This window comes from Saccopteryx bilineata, chromosome 4, assembly GCF_036850765.1.
Source record: "Saccopteryx bilineata isolate mSacBil1 chromosome 4, mSacBil1_pri_phased_curated, whole genome shotgun sequence".
NCBI lineage: Eukaryota > Metazoa > Chordata > Mammalia > Chiroptera > Emballonuridae > Saccopteryx > Saccopteryx bilineata.
In genome coordinates this window covers 196,042,431-196,061,611 of record NC_089493.1, presented here as the reverse complement: position 1 = coordinate 196,061,611, position 19,181 = coordinate 196,042,431, and the positions used below count along the sequence as shown (strand labels likewise).

Below are 19,181 nucleotides of genomic sequence, written 5' to 3'. Positions count from 1 at the left end.
CATCCACGAGTGGGTGTTCCAGCTTTCATGGTGGGCGGTAGCGGAGCAACCAAAGTATAAATAAAAAGATAGATTGAACTAGAATAAGTTATTTTATAAAGATTTATTCTGGCCTGACCTGTGGTGGCGCAGTGGATAAAGTGTCGACCTGGAAATGCTGAGGTCGCCGGTTTGAAACCCTGGGCTTGCCTGGTCAAGGCACATATGGGAGTTGATGCTTCCAGCTCCTCCCCACCTTCTCTCTCTCCTCTCTAAAATGAATAAAATTAAAAAAAAAGATTTATTCTGCCAAACTTAGCTAAAATCTGACATAAAGTACTTGGTAAGTAATTATTATTATATGCTTTAACTTGCTGTAACTCTGCTTTATAAATTTTATAAAGTAAAGTTACTTCCCTACATTATAAATCACCATTACTGTGGAACCGGTGGGCGGTTAGAAAATTTTACTAACAGAGATACAAAAGTGGGTGGTAGGTATAAAAAGGTTGACGACCCCTGGTGTAGCCCGTGATTTCGTGGAGGCAACAGGTGGGGACTGCCCGACTGCCGTGTGAAAAATGAAACCAGAGGGAGCAGAGTGCACAAACATTTATTTACAAAAAGTCCAAGGTACACATATGATACAGGCTTTTTACACACAGTAGTTAAGACAATTATTTTATGTATTTTTTACTACGAGAAAGAAAAAACAGTAATAATTTTTGCTGTTTTTATACAAAGTGGCAGGTCATGCATTTTAAAAATCTGTTGCTAAGTGCAAATACTAAATTCTTCTCTCCAGTTTTAAGGCAAATGGAACGGGACTGTCACTGGGCAGCCTCTCGCTCCAGGGAAGGTGCCAGGTGCCTCTGGGACTCCTGCTTTGTCCCTCAGACGGGCTGATCTCTGTAGGTTTCCTGTCATTTTCATCTTGCAGCCATTTGCTGGCTTGTCAGAGGATTATGCCCCATCTCTCCCAAACCCCACCACTAGTAATGACTTCCTGAAGAGCCTGGGACCCAGTCCTACCTCTGGGACACTGAACTCATGGCCGTGACTGTCCTGCCCCTCCAGCTGACTCCTCTTCCTGCACTCCCTTCCCTAGTCAGCAGTGCCCTTCCGCATCCTGCCAGGCTTCATGGAGCGTAACCTGTCCCATGTGGTAGCTGTGGCAGGTGGCATCAATGGAGCAGCTACCTTTGGCACGTTAGGAACCAGGTACCGACAGGAATGCTTCCTGAGCAGACTAGAAACAGCCAGAACTCTTCTCAAAGTACAGGTCCTCAGTTTGGCCTTGTGGGGGAACCATGATTCTGGTCCTTTGCATGCCAGCTCCTAGGGGACTTGCTGGGTAGATGGCAGGCAGTAACAGGGGCATGCCCTGGCCTGGGGTAGAGGTGGAATGAACCCACTCAGGCCTAGGAGACCAGGATGAGTGCTATCTCCAGTGGGGAGGACAGTGCCTACAGTCACCCTCTCTATCTGGTGGGACGTCTGTTGGTGGCTCACTGCCACTCAGGCTGGCAATGAGGTGCGGGCAGTTCCCCAGGGAGAAGCTTCCAGTAGTGGAGATTCAGCGCAGGTCTGTCCTTATGGACCCCGTCCCATGCCCAGATGACTGAATACCTGCAAAGCCCTCCACTGGAGGAAAGGCAGCAAGGGACAAGGTAGCAGACTTACTCCATTTTAGCTCTTGGAAAACATCTGAGAAACTGATGGCAGTGCAGGACCAAATGAAGCCATGCCCGGCTCTGGGTGGCACAGGCTGCTGGCTGCAGGACAGCAGGGTAGTGTCGGGAATGGGCCATCAGTCACCCTCCGCTCTCAGGTCTCTGGGTGCACTCTGAACTTCTGGGCACCCCACAGACGTCAGACACAGAGGCCAACACAGGGAGCCAGGCAGGCTTGGTCACAGCTGAGGCCTCAGCTCTGCACACAGATTGGGGTGTGACACACCACAAAGTAGGTGGCTAGTGCTGGACAGGAAAAGGGGGTGAGAACATGGCAGGGACCCCTTGCAGACCCAGAGCAAGACTCGCTTAACCTCAGAAAAGCGCATCTCTGAGTGGGTGCTGAGCAGTCTGGGTCATCTGTTCTCCTGGGGTCACCTACTGCTCCCACCAAACCTTAGGGGAGCTGTTGCCTCCCAGTAATTGGGCTGCCTGGCAGAGCTACCAGGCTGCTGACACAGCTCCCTCAAGAGGACCTTTTATTTGGCAAAAGTTTCAGGACCATTCCAACCGCATAGGCTGCCTGATTTGGGATAACATTTGACTTTACAGAGGCTGAGGAAGAAACAGAAAACTGGGTAAATGCAAAGTGAGTAAACAGCCAACATTTTAGATAAATTACAAAACAACCCACAACACAGAATGATCTCAACTGAGTGTGCCAAGGAGGAGGAGGACAGACCCCTCAACTGTCACCAAGGCGGCGCCCTGGGGTTCTGGATGTGAGGAGCATGGTTTGTAGCCTTCCCACCCTGAGTGGCACTCAGGCCTGTGGCCACTGTGCTGCCCTCTTCACTTGGGCCAGCTGGCTCGGAGCAGCAGGGCGCCTCATGCTGGGAGCCCCTCAGTGTGAGGGGGTGGCCTCAGGCCCCAGCCTTGGCAATTCGGCTCACACCTCTCAGCTGGCTCCAAATGGCACTATTTGTTTGCAGCTTTATTATGAATCAGACGGTGCTGTGATAAGGAAGGCCTATGTGGTTTTGAACTGAGACTTCTGTTGTCTAGTGGGGAGAGGAGTGGGAAACAAACATTCCCCTCGTCTTTCCGCAGGGATGTGGGTAACAGGAGAGATGACTACCTTGCAGCCAGTGCCAGTGCACTGGCTACTAGGATGGCAGAAGTCTTCAAAGGGGGCGTTGCTGCCCCCTTACTCTGGCCAGTGAGCACTAGCCTGCCGAGCACTCCTCGGTGAAGTGGTCCTTCCCAGGAAGGAGTGGGAAGACCAGCCTATCCGTTCAAGAGCCAAGCCCGTCATCCCTACCTAGAAAGCACAGCAGAGCCCCTGGACTGAGGGGCAAACGAGGGAATCCATCCAACCCCTGCCTGCACAGACTGCTCGGTGGGGCTCCTGGGCGGGGCGGGGTTCAGGTGTCAGAAGCGGTGGCGTGGCTGGGGACCAAAGTGCATGGGCAAGTTGTGCTCCAGGGGCAGGTGGACGGGGGCGAACTCATAGTTGACCCGGACGTTGGGCAGAGGCGGCACATACGGCGCCGGAATGGGCCCCATGTTGAGGGGGAAGTTGTTGAACACGGGCCGGACGGGCGGCAGGGGGAACGGCGGGTGCACAAAGGCGTAGGGGGGGATCGGCGGCTGGGGCAGGTTCTGCGGGACGGGTCTCGGCAGAGCTTCGATCCTTTGGACCTTCTCTGGAGGCTTCTCCAGGGGGGGCCCGATGCGTTTGAAGGTGCTCTCTGAAAGGAGACAGGGTTTAGTAGAGAAAGCAGTTCAAGGCTGGCTCGGGACTTGGCGCGCACATCCTGACCTGGGTCCCACCTGCCCCGGACTGGGGGTTGGAAGCCTTGAGGAGGAGGCAGGGCCAGGAACCTGTGATCCTCAGCACTCTTCCTACCTGGCCAGGCCACAAGGCGGCTGATTAAAAGTATAAAACGCAGCAGACACACAGCCCTCACACCCAGCTGTTACTAAGGACAAAAGCAGCCTTCCATCCGAGTGTTACACTCCACAGTGACCATACTGGACGGCGGTGCACTGATCCAGTTCAGAACAGGCTGTTTCTGAGACTCCCCTTCAGAGCCAGGGCCTGCATGGCCACTCAGAGAAATGCCACTTCATCCTTCTGTGACCTCAGGGTGGGCCTACTGACTTTTTCGTTGGTTTGGCTGCTACTTGCTTCCTAAGCTGAAACCTACCCTTTGGGACCTTGCCATCAAGGAGATGCTGACACTGCATCTGCTTGCACGGCCAGTTACCGCAGGGAGCAGGACGTGAAGCTGGAGTGTATTACAGCCACCTGAGGGACCACACTCCCTGGGTGGTCCCCGGCCGGCTGGAGTGTTGGAACCCCCAGGGAGGACCAGCAGCAGGGGCGCATGGGCCAGGCCTGTGCAGGGGGAGCACTTGCCTCCGTTTTTTCTTTTCTGTTCCTCTTCGGCCTCCTTCTGGATTTCCTCAATTAGCTTCTCGTCATCTTCCTAGAAGAACATAGAAGAACAACATGGTCAGCTGGTTCCCAACCAGCTGCATGCAGTGTTGAGGCCCCACAGGGACACCGGGGATGCCGGTGGGCTGCTGGTCAGCAGTGGCGTGAAACCAGAAATCTGCTGCTGACCAGCAGGGTCTTGGGCCAACATGCCACTCCTTCCAGGTTTCCTGAGAATCTCTCCTCCATTACTGGAGGGGGCTCCCAGGAGGAAGCCCCTCTGAAAGTCTGGGCCAGAGGAGTGGGCAGTGTGGGGGGGAGTCCATGCACGGCAGGTGGTCTTCTGGGGGTGGGCCAAGCCTGCTCTGTTCACTCAGTTGTAAGGTGAGCAGAGGGAGAACCTTTCGCACACAGCTCGGACAGGGAGACCAAGAACCCAAAGGTTTGGGAAGTGGGTGAGTCTAGGGTGGGCAGGGCCTGACAGACCTTGAGCTTAGAGACTGAACCCTACAGCCCATCTGTGCAGAGCCCAGCAGTCTTGCCGACTCCCTGAGGGGGGCTGGAGAAATGTCCACCCAGGCCCGTTGAGCCCTGCAGCTGGCCTTTAGCTCCTCAATGGCTGGTGGGCTGTTGGAGCATCACCCTGCCAGCAGAACAGTGGCCTGGCGCAAGTTTCGGGTATAGGATGAAGGGCACAGCAGTTTAAGAACAGACCTTTCCCTTCCCAAACTCAACATCTAGCAGGACTGCGCTATGCTAACTGGCTCTTCCAATCTGGATTAACCCAGCCTGAAGCCAGGAGTCAAAGAGGTCCCCCGGGCACCAGCAGATGTGTGAGGTACACCAGGGCAGCTCTAGGGGCCGTGCTGGGCAAGCAGAAAACCAGGTCTGTGCAGTTCCCACATCTCCCCCTGCCCTGGGCACCTTGGTGGAAGCAGTGGGCCGCTGGCTGGGATAGACCAATCCCAAGCATGCCTGCCTCATGTTATGTGCCAAGTTCACCTGTGCTCAGCAGCCTAGCAAAGAGGCTTTCTAGTTATCTGAAGCCTGAAAGGACGTGCCATGGACTGAAGAACCTAATGATGCGTGTCGCTGCTGGCCAATGGCCGGGCTGTTGCAGCACCAGTATGGATGTGGAGACCGTGGGAATAAGGTCTTACCCAGGCTCAGTGAAGAGCAGGGTAGGACACTGCAGCCAAAACCTGAATGCGCCTGACCTGTGGTGGCGCAGTGGATAAAGCATCAACCTGGAAATGCTGAGGTTGCTGGTTCGAAACCCTGGGCCTGCCCGGTCAAGGCACATATGGGAGTTGATGCTTCCAGCTCCTTCTCTCCTCTCTCTCTCTCTGTCTCTCCCTCTCCTCTCTAAAATAAATAAATAAATAAATAAATAAAATAAAAAAAAAAACAAACAAAAAAAAACCTGAATGCGTCAGCTGCCCTGATTCAAACTGAGTGACAGGCAGGCTCCCTCTGTTTTCTGGGGGTATTCCAGACGCTTCTCTAAGAGTTAAGAGCAGCCAAGCTAGAAGAAGTATGGGGAAGTGCAATGGTGCCCAACATGGGGGCAGGAGGGCACAAGCGAGTTTCAGTACTTGAAGAGCCTGCTGAAACCTGTTTCCCAGCCCAAGCCCAGAGCCTGCCTGCTACACGACTGGGTGTGTTCTGGGTAGAGCAGGATCAATGTTACGTCTGCCTGGTTATGACACCCACGGAACGTCTCAGATGTGAATGGAAGGACGGGGCGGGGGCACATGAGAGGAAAGGACCTCTGGAAATCCTCAGACTAGAGGAAAGTGGGCAACCCCATCGTGGAGCTGAGCAATGGACAGTTTGCGTATTCACTTAGAATGTTATTAATGTTACAGCCAGGAGAGAATTTGTGATTTCACCACACTTTTGAGCCCTCTATGATTCTGGACTTACGACTTCACTCAATCAGTTTGTGTCAGATACCTACTCTGACAGACACTGTTTTAAGTTAACTGGGTAAACTTCTGGTCAACAATGAAATTGATAACATCTATGTAGTATATTCCCTTTGTTTGGTAGATAAACATTTTAGGACAGAGTCCTTGGAGACCGGACTCTGTGGGCAACAGCGGGAGGCCCCATTCACTTTGCTTACATTCTCCGGGCCTCAGACGCCAAAGGGTGCTCTGGATTCAATGGTCTCAAGGGTTCATTCCAACTCTGACATTTGGGAATTCTTATCATATACCCAAGTCTTTTTCAGCCTCACCTGGCCAGGCATTCTGAGCAAGGCAAGGGAAGAGGAGAGGTGACAAAGGTTAAGATCCCATCATGTACTTCAGAAGCTGCCAAGTGCTTGCGCACATCAGAGAATCACATGTCCAGGAGGAATCCTGTGGGTATCATGCCCATCTCCCAGGTAAGGCATAAAAATGTAAAACAAAAAAACAAAAACAACAACAACCCCAACACACGGCCATCCACTATCTTTGCAAGCACTCCACACAGGAACTCAGGGTTTGGTGGACACGGTTGGAAGGTCTCCATGTGAAGGTAAGATAAATTCTACAAGTTATCTAGATTAGGACATGGTAAATCTCTTTATTTTGGTGCCAGCTGCCGGCCTAGGAGAAAAGATAAAACAAAACAAAACAAAACAAAAGGGAAAGTGATCAAGACAGAAAAGTGTCAGCGCAGGGACCAGAGCTCTCAACTAGACCCTGGGGCACGCTCCTGACCCTCTGAGCCTTAGCACCTCACCTGTCAAATATGGTGTTGTCAGGACCAACGAGCTTGTGTGTAAGGACTCAGCACACAGTAAGCACTCATTACAAAAGGTCGGAAAGTCTGACAACTGGCATAAGTGTTGAGAAAGATGAGAAGTTTCAAGAAGTGGTACAGATTGAGAGATGCCCCCAACATTTTTTTTCAGTGGCTTCTTTACATTCCAAGTGACGGGCTTCTTGACTGTGGTCACTTACTAATCATAACTACTAGTACATCATCACCTTCGCCATCACCATGACCTCGTCCCCATTTCTACCATGTCACCTAAATGTGCTTATGCTCATCAGGCCCCAGAGGGGGCTCAAGGCTTCTGGTGGCACAGAAGGTTTCTTGGAAATGATCCATTCCAACTTCCTTACAGCACAGACACTGAGGTCCCAGAGAAAGTAAGTTGTTCAAAATGATGACTAGTTCGTAGAGTACTAGGTACATGCTATATACCGTTCTCCAGTGTCACTCAAATGGCTTTGCTGGAGAGAATCCCCAGAGAAGTCTGTGAAGGTTTCCCTGCCCCCACGGTTGACTGGACTGGGAAATCTGGAGGGTGTAAGCATTCTTTCATTCCAGAGTCAGCCCTGAATGTCCAGGGCGCATCAGGCCCTATGCTGGGTGCACAGCAGAAACCAAGGCCAACCTGGTCCCTCCCCATCTGGAGCATCTATTTTTGTGCTGGGATCCTAGTTTTAGCTGGCATTCCACATACGTCTTTCAGGATAAATGAAGAATGAGGGATAAGAAAGGTTTCTGTTTGGGAGAAGATTTCAGTTCCCCTACTGTACTGTCGAGAGGGTGGCGAGCAGGGCACCTGCCTGTTGTTATCTACGCCAAGTTTGCTGCAGTAAACCCAAATGCTCCAGAGCATCGCCCCCTGGTAGGCAGAGTGTCGCCCCTGGTGGGCGTGCCGGGTGGATCCCGGTCGGGCGCATGCGGGAGTCTGTCTGACTGTCTCTCCCCGTTTCCAGCTTCAGAAAAATACAAAAAAAACAAACAAAAAAACCAACAAAAAAAAAACCCAAATGCTCCTGGCAGAAGTCCAGCACTGAACGAACGCAGTGTAAGAAGTCCCTTGGGTGGGCCCAATGCCCTGCAGAGCGAGTGTGAGCTGAGCTTCCTGAACGGACTCTGCCAGCTCCCGGAGGCCAGAGTGGCCAGGTGCGCCCGCTGGCAGAGGCAACGGGCACTCACTGGACCCTTCCCAGGGGTGGGAGAAGGAGCCTGCGCGCCTCAGCTCTGTTCTTCCCCTTTGAAGAGTCACCTGCAGCGTCTGCCCTTCCTTCCTTTGCTCTGTGCACTCCTGATCTGGAGAGTGGACTCAAGACCATTTGTCCTTCAGCCTTGTCCTTCCTGGGTAGGCAGTACCTTTAGAGTCTGAATTCAGTCTGTATTTCACCAGGAAATGTCAGCTTTCCATTATTTTGAGCAGTGAGTGTTACCATAAATAATGAGTAAATTGTCACTTACACCTAGAATATGGGTCAGCAGTTTTGGATACCAACTTTCTCCAACTGGCTGGAATCACAGGACACTGTTTAGAAACTAAGAACTAAAACACTGCCTAATACATTTTTTAAAATTACATTTTCAGCCAAATAGGCAAGACTCTAAAGGGAAGATTTCTTACCCCACCTGGGGTGCAAGTTTCTTCCACAAGCATTTAAAATTCCTCAAGTAGCCTGACCTGTGGTGGCGCAGTGGATAAAGCGTCGACCTGGAAATGCTGAGGTTGCTGGTTCGAAACCCTGGGCTTGCCCGGTCAAGGCACATATGGGACTTGATGCTTCCAGCTCCTTCTCTCCTCTCTCTTTCTCTCTCTGTCTCTCCCTCTCCTCTCTAAAATGAATAAATAAATTTAAAAAAATCCTTAAAAAAAAAAAAAATTCCTCAAGTAGCCCTGGCTGGATGGCTCGCTTGGCTGAAGCATTGTCCTGCGATGCAGAGGTGGCTGGTTCGGTCCTTGGCTGGGGCACATACAGAAACATGCTTCTGTCTCCCCCTTACCCCCCTTCCTCTCTCTGGATTCAATAAAAATAAAAGATTAAAAATTAGAAAATAAATAAATAAAATTCCTCAAGTAAAGAGTGGAAGCAGACTGACCTGTACACTTTAGATATGGCACACTTTATTATATATATATATTTACCACAATTTAAAAATTTATGTTAAAAGGAAAAGGCAAGTGTAGGGGTTGTTTTGAGATAAAGCATGAAGACTGACTCTGTACAAAACATTTCCTGGGTTTGGGGGTTTGGGGCCGAGTGACAGAATGAAGCCCTCCTGGAGGCAAGTTCCCCGGGGAAACATTTTGGGCACACGATTATCATCATCCACAGTGAATAAGGACACTTGTGAAAAAGGCTCGCCATTCTGCAGATCTGGGACACACCTAGGCTGCTAGCAATGGGGAACAATGGGAGGAAAGAGGAGGATGTGAGGGCCAGGTGCCGCTGAGCACAGAACTCACTGTCCTCCGGCTCTCCTGCCAGGGCTGCGACTCAGGAAATCCAGGTGTCCCGGAGGCCACGTGCCAGCTCTCCTCCTAAGCACCTCATACAGAAATCATCATCCTAACGACTCCACGAGTTAGGTATGGCATATGAATGAGTCCTCCTATCACAGACAAGGAAGTGAGGCACAGCGAAGCTTGAATTCAGGACGCCCGTCTCAAAGCCTGAGCTCACCATACAACCACAGGTCTCTGAATCGCAGCTTCCAGAGCAGTGAGGCTGGAGGGCAGGGGACCTTGCCTGCCTGGCCTGCCCTCATCACTGTCGGGGGTGACTATTTTTAGGCCCTGCTTTGTTCTAGAAAGAGTGTGTCTTACCTTCTTGAAATACAAGAGAGTTCTTCTCTCTGGGATGGGCAGAACTCTGAAATCTCCTTTCTCCGCTAAACACAGAATTAGGCAAAAACAAACCAAACACCTCCACTCAAGGACCTAAGTAGCCGGTACAGAAGAGAAGGGGCCATGCCCCTGGAAGGTTTGAAGGAACCCTTACTCCTCACCTAAAAGTACACGTGCCACCCTTAAAATGACCCATTTGGAAATGACTGGCCTCCTTGGCACGTGGCCTACCCTATGAAGCCAGAAGACTCCTCTGACCCAGTGGGCGCTGGGGGAGTCCGGAAAGCTCAGGTGCAGGCTGCGCTCCATCCCTGAGGCTGAAGGACTTGCTGGCTCACAGTAGGGTTCCCATTGGCCCTGACTGGGTGCTTGGCTCCCTCTGAGAGTGAAACGAACACTCCCAGATTTCCCTGCCTGACACGTTTGCTCATGAGGCCACCCAGTTACTGCCCAGTACTTGCATGCACACCATGATGTTCCATAAAACTTTCTCCTATCACAAAATACCCAGAGTTTGATTCTCTCACATTAAGCTCACCAGAGATCACTCTTGGGCATATTTTGACCTAATTCCCACTGGTTTTGTATTCACATCTCACTTTCAAAAAGCCTCCGAGGTCCCCTCCTGGATGGTTGTCCGGACACACATGTCCCCTTCCCTATGTGTGCCGTTCTGGGTCACACATGCCCACTCTCCAAATCCTCTCTGGGTCCCATGGGCCTGGGGGATACTCTGCCCGGGAGTAGCTGGCTCTAAGGAGGTAGTTACCTGCCGAAGGCCCCAGTGGTGAGGAGTGAGATCAGGGCCAGGGCAGGGCCTGTCACTCCTTTGGGCTTAAAGCCCCAGGGTGCCGGGCCAGTTCTGGGCTCTGGAGGCAGTCAGAGGTCACTAAGCCCGTGAGCTGTGTCAGTGAGCTGACAAGGCCCCTCCAACCACTCTGTCCTGAACTGGGTTGAAGGGTAAATCCAACCTGCTGGAGACCTGAGCTCCCCTTCACACCCTGCCTGCCCTGGTCAGTAGGAAACTGCAAAAGGGACAGCTCTGTCCCCACTCACTTCCTGGACACCCCAATAACCTAGCGAAAGGCCACCGAGGGTTAGACTCCCGCATCCTGCACCACTCTACCTGGCCTTCAGCGTGGGCTTTAAGAGACCCAACAGGTCTGCATGAGCCTATTCACTGCCCTCTTCCTGGCCCTTCCTAATCTCAGTGAGAACTTTGCAGCCGAACCACAGGATGTGCATACAAGCAAGGCTAGGCAGATGGGAAGGGGTGGATGCTGGTGAGCAGTCAGGTTGTCCCAAGATGTGTGGGTCTCAAAAGACTGAGTGTAACAAAACACCAGGTGGGGTAGAAGCGAGCCATCCATGCCACTCAGAGAATGCAAGAGCTGTGAGGGAGACAGGCGCAGCACCCACGGGGACCAGTACACAAAACAGAGAATTAAAGAAGAATGAGACACGGGTCTCATGGCCCAGCAGATCTGGAAGACACTTTAAATAAAGAACCAAGCAGACTGCAGCTTAACAGGGAGAAGGCTTTGTCTCCTTCCTTTCCTGATTTCCTGAGCTCAGCAGGATGCAGAAAGGGCAGGCCTGACAGGGAGACTGGCACATCCCTTCACGGGGAGGGGGGCACAAGGCTGGCGGAGCGTGAGGTGGACAGCAGGGCCTAGCCTTGCCAAACACCCGCTCAGTATGCGGGCGCCGGTAGGAAGTGAGGTGGAATTCACCAGAGGTTCTAATTAAGAAAAAACCGCCACAAAACCCAACTCAACTTGTCTCTCAACAAGGAAGCTTGCACTTCTGCCAGGGCAGTAAGGTCTGGACAGAACATGAAGGTAGAGAAATTGCAAGTGGTTCATGGGGGGAGAGAGAATGTTTCCCCCAGTTGGGAATTAACAATGACCACCAGTCACAGACTGGAGACATTTAGCACTTGGCACAGGGCTGTCTTGCCAAGGCCTTTAACAGTTCTTCTGAGCTGTTGTTTTCTTCAACATTTCGATCACCAGGACTGCCTGCCTGCCTACTTATTGTCCAGACTCCTGTGAGCAGGGAGGAAGGCTGGGTGACTTTTCTTCTTCATGTAACTATTTCTCCCCTTAAAAAGGTGACTGGGGATTGCAAGTCCACTGCTGCTTCCCTCCTGTGGCATGGGGGTGGGGTGGGGGTGGGATCCCGGTCATGTGTGGCCACAGCTGTTGTTAATAAACTTGCAATGATTTCATAAAAGGCTTCCAAAGAGCTGAGGATTTAGTTTCAAATTATTCCCAGATCGGCTGCAGATCGCGGAGCAACACCAGCCCCTACCCCCAGCCCCAGCTGTCCCCCTGCAACAGGAAATTGCGGGGAGGGGGAAGTGCAGCCCGGAGGGGCACATGCTGTGCAGCTGGTCAGGACAACACGCTGAGGGGAGCGGAGGACTGTAAGGCTCTTGCTGGCTTCTGCCGCTGTGCCTTCGGGGCGCAGAGGCCTGGCACCCGAACACCTGTCTGTCCGCAGCTCCCCACAGGGGCCTGCGGGGAGCCTGGAGTGCAGCCAGGCTTCGACGCTGGTAGGGTCAAGCGCTCAGTCCAGGGCCTATTGGCATTTGCTGAAGACACCACATCCTCACAGGCCGTGTTGACTGGCCTGAGCCATGCTGCCGCCCTCTTTGGTAAAGTCCTCTACTGACATCCAAACCTGACGAGGGACACTGTCGGTTTGGAGCTTCCAGGCCTCCTTTCCACTACCTGCAAGCTGCTCAATGAGGAAGGGGTTCCTTGAGCACTCCACCCCCGCAGGGGCCTGCTTGGTTCACTGGGCTCAGGGACCCTGCAGGCACCTGTAGGAGAGCATTTGTGTTTGGGACCTCTAGGGAGTGAACACTTTTAGAATGGAAGGAGGTGACACCTGGTCCAAGACTTGGACTTGCATCCTGGTTTTACTGAGGCCTGAATGTCATTTTTCTCATCTGCACAACAGGAAAGTGGCCCTGCCCCCATGTTGTAAAGGAAACAATGGTATTTGAAACAGTGACTATAAATAAAATGCTATGGCCAAGTGTTGGAGTTGGGGGGGGGCGGGTAAGGTAACATGGGGGCTCAATTATAATTTTTTTGTTTTAGAAGGTAAACTTAAACAGTTAAGGAAAAAAATGCTGAAGCCAAAAATTAGTTACCGACCTCAAGTCTAGACTATCTCTCCTCTGGGGTGGGTTTCCACCTTTTCCTCATCAGTCCTCCCTGAAAATTCCTCTTCCCTCTTCACTACTAGAACAGCTCCTTTCCCTGGCCTTCCCTGAAGCAACGGTCTCCAAGCTGCTCGGAGCCCTCCCCATGCGTGAGCACCAGGAAGACCTGCACACCCGTCTGGTCCCCAAGCGTGAGCACCAGGAAGACCTGCACACCCGTCTGGTCCCCACGCGGGAGCACCAGGAAGACCTGCACACCCGTCTGGTCCCCACGCGGGAGCACCAGGAAGACCTGCACACCCGTCTGGTCCCCACGCGGGAGCACCAGGAAGACCTGCACACCCGTCTGGTCCCCACGCGGGAGCACCAGGAAGACCTGCACACCCGTCTGGTCCCCACGCGGGAGCACCAGGAAGACCTGCACACCCGTCTGGTCCCCACGCGGGAGCACCAGGAAGACCTGCACACCCGTCTGGTCCCCACGCGTGAGCACCAGGAAGACCTGCACGCCCGTCTATTCCCCACACGTGAGCACCAGGAAGACCTGCACACCCGTCTGGTCTGGGTGGAGCTGGAGCCACTGAGGGGAGGAGGCAGGCAGCAGCCTTTTTAAGAAGCAGGGAACAAATGACCTGAAGGAAAGCCAGGCACCTGTGATTGGACCACAATCCTCAGCAAGTTTACTTGTTTGTAAAACTGGGATGACACAGGTAACTGTTACAGAATTAAATATACATACACATATGGCTGCCTGGTCTAATCTACTGCAGGCTTGGGAAATGGGTCTCCTCACCAATGGCCAGGAGATAATGGACCAAACTGTAAATTGGCTGTACGAACCTTGGGTTTTATTTGAACTTAACTTGCTTCAAACTCTTAATATTCAGCCCTGGCCGGTTGGCTCAGCGGTAGAGCGTCGGCCTAGCGTGCGGAGGACCCGGGTTCGATTCCCGGCCAGGGCACACAGGAGAAGTGCCTATTTGCTTCTCCACCCCTCCGCCGCGCTTTCCTCTCTGTTTCTCTCTTCCCCTCCCGCAGCCAAGGCTCCATTGGAGCAAAGATGGCCCGGGCGCTGGGGATGGCTCTGTGGCCTCTGCCTCAGGCGCTAGAGTGGCTCTGGTCGCAACATGGCGACGCCCAGGATGGGCAGAGCACCGCCCCCTGGTGGGCAGAGCATCGCCCCTGGTGGGCGTGCCGGGTGGATCCCGGTCGGGCGCATGCGGGAGTCTGTCTGACTGTCTCTCCCTGTTTCCAGCTTCAGAAAAATGAAAAAGAAAAAAAATAAATAAATAAAAAAAATAAAAAAAAAACAAAACAAAAAAAACCTCTTAATATTCCAAAAACAAAGTTACAGACATCAGTTCTGTGCAGTTTCTGGAAGGCAAAACCCATAATCAGTACCAAGTTTGTTTCTTACTTAAAAAATTTTGCCTCACTTGTAAAATCCAGGCTGCCAGGTAACTAACTGTTCTTCTGAACACAAATTCTAACAGTACGGTAGAAAGTGTGAGCCCCTATAGCTCCTGTGGCCACACATGGGCAAGAGTAGAGTCGGCATATTTGGATCTAGTTAAGTCCCAGGAGAACCCTTCCCCCACTGCAAAATGATGTTTGTTCATTTCTGTGTCATTTGGCTTTGCATTCTGCCCCTAAACCAGAAAACTGTGGTTTTCTATGACTGTTTGCTCCTCCGTTTTTTTCTTTCTAAAACATCTTGTTTTTGTAAGACTCTTGGTTGAATATTCTGGTTTACTTTTGATAACAGAAAAAGAAAAGTTACTATTCACCATTTTAGCTCTAACATGGAATCAGTTTTGGTTCCCAAGCAATCTCTTGTCATTAAGGATGAAATCTCCACTTCTCTCCAAACCATGAGGGGACAAGTCCCTGGCTGACAAGTGAGAGCTTCTTCCTGGCTCTGTTGGTTCATTAAGCGGAAAACAGGCTCTGTCGACAGGGCAGCCTTTGTTTCCCTGAACTTCTGAATGGCTTTGTGTTCTCAGAAGCCCCAACAGATGCTGGGTTGGAATTCAATTGGTCTCCTGGTGAGAATCAAGGAAACGGGGCTGATCCCAGTTTTGATGGGAACGGGACACATGGAACAAAATCTCTGGCTGCAGCTACCAGAGGAAATCGAAGGGGCTTGTGTTTGCCTGACCTTCCCATCCAGCTTTATTTTGAGCAAACCCAGAGTCTTTCCCAGGATGGAAGACAACTTAACATGAAAACAGGCAGCAGTTGCATGCTATAGCACCCAAACAAGGTGCCATAGGAGAAGCCTGTATAGTCAATTCCATGCGTGGGAAGAAAAGGAGAGGACAGGAGAGGAACAAGAACAGGGAGAACGGAGAAGAAAGGCCAGACTGCTAAGCATCCTCAAGTCAGGTGGCACCTCCCACTCTGCTATTTCTAGAGACGAAATGGAGCGGGTGGGAGGAATACTTCTGAGGAGCAGCAGCTGAAGAAGTTCCTAGAGATGCTCAGCCCCCAGGGAGCAGTCATGTTGTATTATGTAACATACCTGAGCACTCCTGACAGACTATTGACTAATTATTTTAATTTTTTATTTATTCATTTTAGAGAGGAGAGGGAGAGAGAGAGAGAGAGAGAGAGAGAGGAGAGACAGAGAGAGAGAAGGGGGGGAGGAGCTGGAAGCATCAACTCCCATATGTGCCTTGACCAGGCAAGCCCAGGGTTTCGAACCAGCGACCTCAGCATTTCCAGGTCGACGCTTTATCCACTGCGCCACCACAGCTCAGGCTATTTCAGGCTATTGACTAATTATTAATGGCAACTATTTACTGGTTGAAAATGGGAAGCAATAATATTCATCTGACCAGTTTTCTCTTAAAGCCATTTTCATGATGATGATGAGACTCAATTAGTTTTCATTTCAGTCACTCCTGATAAACCACAAAATTGAAGAAATAAAAATATCAGGAAAATATATCAGTTGGATGGGACAGAGGAGTGACTCAGCAGAAGTGCGATGTCCTGGGAAGGTCTGCCACAAGACCGTGGGGAGTACCTTGCTGAGCACCCCACTGCGGCCACGCTTCCTCCAACTCCATCAACAACAGAAGGGTGACTCATCTGTGTACCGAGTCTCCCCTTCCTTCCACGCTTTTCCCTCATGACTGGGGATGGAGTGCGTACTGAGGGCCTTACAGGGTCACAGAGCCGTGGGGCCTCAGTCCAGTTATGACCAGTGAGGAGGTTGTTCCTGATACGCAGACACCTGGTTTCCAGAGGACTCAGTGCTTTCAAAACTGGTGACTGAGGATTAGGGTTTGGCCACCAGGATGGCCGCTGCTCTCACGGGGGCCACCTGTTACTGTGACACCTTCTCCTGTTAGGAATGCTGAAGATGTTCTGCACCAGGGGAAAGACTGGTGCCTAACAAGACCTTTTCTCTGGATTATAAAATACTGGCTTGAACTGTGTTTTAAAGATACCTCAATTAATGACTGATCTTTAAAAATTGGGAGATTTCAAACTAAAATACACATTTCCAGCCTCTCTGGAAAACCTGAAGCCATGGTAACTGAATATTATTTCATTTGTCAACAACCTGTGGGAGCTGAGTAGCAGCCCCTTAGATGGGGTCCACACCTTTCCCTGTTTGCCGCAGACCCCACCACACTCTACTGTCTCCTAGACCTGGCCTACTTCATATTCATCAATCGTTTGTTATTACTTGCCCTGTGGTAACATGGGTGTGTGACCTAAGCTGCATGCTGTTTGTATTTTATGTATAAATTTTTCCTCTTTTTTTTTTTTTTTTTTACAGGGACAGAGAGAGTCAGAGAGAGGGATAGACAGGGACAGACAGACAAGAATGGAGAGGGATGAGAAGCATCAATCATCAGTTTTTTGTTGTGACACCTTAGTTGTTCATTGATTGCTTTCTCATATGTGCCTTGACCGCGGGCCTTCAGCAGACCGAGTAACCCCTTGCTCGAGCCAGCGACCTTGGGTCCAAGTTGGTGAGCTTTGCTCAAACCAGATGAGCCCGCGCCCAAGCTGGCAACCTCGGGGTCTCGAACCTGGGTCCTCCGCATCCCAGTCCAACGCTCTATCCACTGCACCATCGCCTGGTCAGGCAATTTTTCCATGTTTTTAAATATAGATACATAGGTACTGCTTTTTATAGCTGTGTACCATACAAATGTGGGCCATCGTACCCAGGCTGCCCATCACTATTACTAACACATGAGGGAGAGATAAACCTCTATCTTGTAGAAGGCACTGCTGTTTTTGGGCTTTCTGATATTCACAAACTGATCCTTATTAATATAGGAATTTTACTGATTTCTTGAGTCACATTACTCTTCACATATTTTTTTTTTTTTTTTTTCATTTTTCTGAAGCTGGAAACAGGGAGAGACAGTCAGACAGACTCCCGCATGCGCCCCACCGGGATCCACCCGGCACGCCCACCAGGGGCGGTGCTCTGCCCCCCAGGGGGCGATGCTCTGCCCATCCTGGGCGTCGCCATATTGCGACCAGAGCCACTCTAGCGCCTGAAGCAGAGGCCACAGAGCCATGCCCAGTGCCCGGGCCATCTTTGCTCCAATGGAGCCTTGGCTGCGGGAGGGGAAGAGAGAGACAGTGAGGAAAGCGCGGCGGAGGGGTGGAGAAGCAAATGGGCGCTTCTCCTATGTGCCCTGGCCGGGAATCGAACCCGGGTCCTCCGCAGGCTAGGCCGACGCTCTACCGCTGAGCCAACCGGCCAGGGCTACTCTTCACATATTAACAACACTTAGCTATGTGTTAACAACAATTTTCCTTTGTTTCTCAATCCACGTGGTAGCCAATGTGACCTTGAATCAGGCCAAGTCACTCTCCTATGTAAGCTCTGCAACAGTGCCCACTGCGCTCGGTGAGACCCACAGCCTGGTTCTGCGCCCACCTCTTATTTTCCTCCCCTAGCTCACCACTGGCAAGCCACGCTGGCCTCTTTTTGGTCTCCAAACAGGCTGAATTTGTTTTATTTCCTTGACTGGCCTTGTTGCTGCTGCTCTTATTATTTCTACAGAGCACCAGCTATGTGAAAAATTTTTGAATGAATCTATCATTTCTCTAGTGAACTGAAATGGTATTTTTTCCCCACACATTAAGTTCTTATGGGTCTGTTTCTGATCTCTATTTTAGTCCTTTGATTGGTCTATTTTTGTTTTAGTCTATATGGTTTTGATTAGTGTAGCTTCATAGTAAAAATTAGTCTCATTTTCAAAACCATAGTTAATTTTTCAAGGAAAAAAATCCTACTGAATTAAAATGGGTATTACAATAAACTTCTGAATTACTCTGGAGAGAACTAGTCTCTCTAAAATACCAAGTCTCGCCCTGGCTGGTTGGCTCAGTGGTAGAGCATCGGCCTGGCGTGCAGAAGTCCCGGGTTCGATTCCCGGCCAGGGCACACAGGAGAAGCACCCATCTGCTTCTCCACCCCTCCCCCTCTCCTTCCTCTCTGTCTCTCTCTTCTCTTCCCCTCCTGCAGCCGAGGCTCCAGTGGAGCAAAGATGGCCCGGGCGCTGGGGATGGCTCCTTGGTGGCTCTGGTCTCAACAGAGTGACGCCCTGGAGGGGCAGAGCATCACCCCCTGGTGGGCGTGCCGGGTGGACCCCAGTTGGGCGCACGCGGGAGTCTGTCTGACTGTCTCTCCCCGTTTCCAGCTTCAGAAAAAAAAAAAAGATAAAATACCAAGTCTCCCCTTTGAGGGACAAGATGCTTCTCCACTCTCCAGGTCCTCTACACCTCTCTCAAGCTGAGAAGGCACTGGCTGTCACTAGGCTCCCAGTAGGCTTCGGTGTACTTCCTCAAGGCCTGTCATTTGCTCCGTTAGCGAGGTACTCAATGTTAGGCTGAATCACTATTTTGTCTGTTCTCAGGTTTAACCTGGTGGATCTACTTTTCTTCTTCACATATCAAAGTGCTTAGAACAGCATCTGATACATGTGGTACCCAAGAAATACTAGCAATTATCTTTTTCAATGTCTGCACCTTCTATTTTATTCTGTTAGCTAATTGTATTGACTGTGTACCGAAATGGGACTGGCAGTTCCAGAAAAGTAACAGTGGTAATAGTCTTACACTTGACTTTTTGGGAATGCTTCTATGTATTTCACTATTAAATACATGCTAATAATGACTGTTTTTGAAATAGGACTTCAAAAATATATTAAGCCTGACCAGGCAGTAGTGCAGTGGATAGAGCGTCGGACTGGGATGCGGAGGACCCAGGTTCGAGACTCCGAGGTCGCCAGCTTGAGCGCAGGCTCATCTGATTTGAGCAAAAGCTCACCAGCT

The 19,181-nt window shown here is 51.1% G+C and overlaps 1 protein-coding gene across 3 annotated transcripts in view; it reads right to left on the bottom strand.

The window, feature by feature from the left end:
• Nucleotides 1-576: 576 nt before the first annotated feature.
• RNF216 (ring finger protein 216) overlaps nucleotides 577-19,181 on the bottom strand; it is a 178,391-nt gene continuing 159,786 nt past the window's right edge. For all 3 annotated transcript variants that reach the window (XM_066273435.1, XM_066273433.1, XM_066273436.1), the window contains 2 exons: nucleotides 4,071-4,144; nucleotides 577-3,399 (listed from right to left, as the gene is read on the bottom strand). In XM_066273435.1, coding sequence (XP_066129532.1) covers nucleotides 3,084-3,399; nucleotides 4,071-4,144 — 390 coding nt within the window. In that variant the 3' untranslated portion in view covers nucleotides 577-3,083. The remainder of the gene's footprint in view (nucleotides 3,400-4,070; nucleotides 4,145-19,181) is intronic.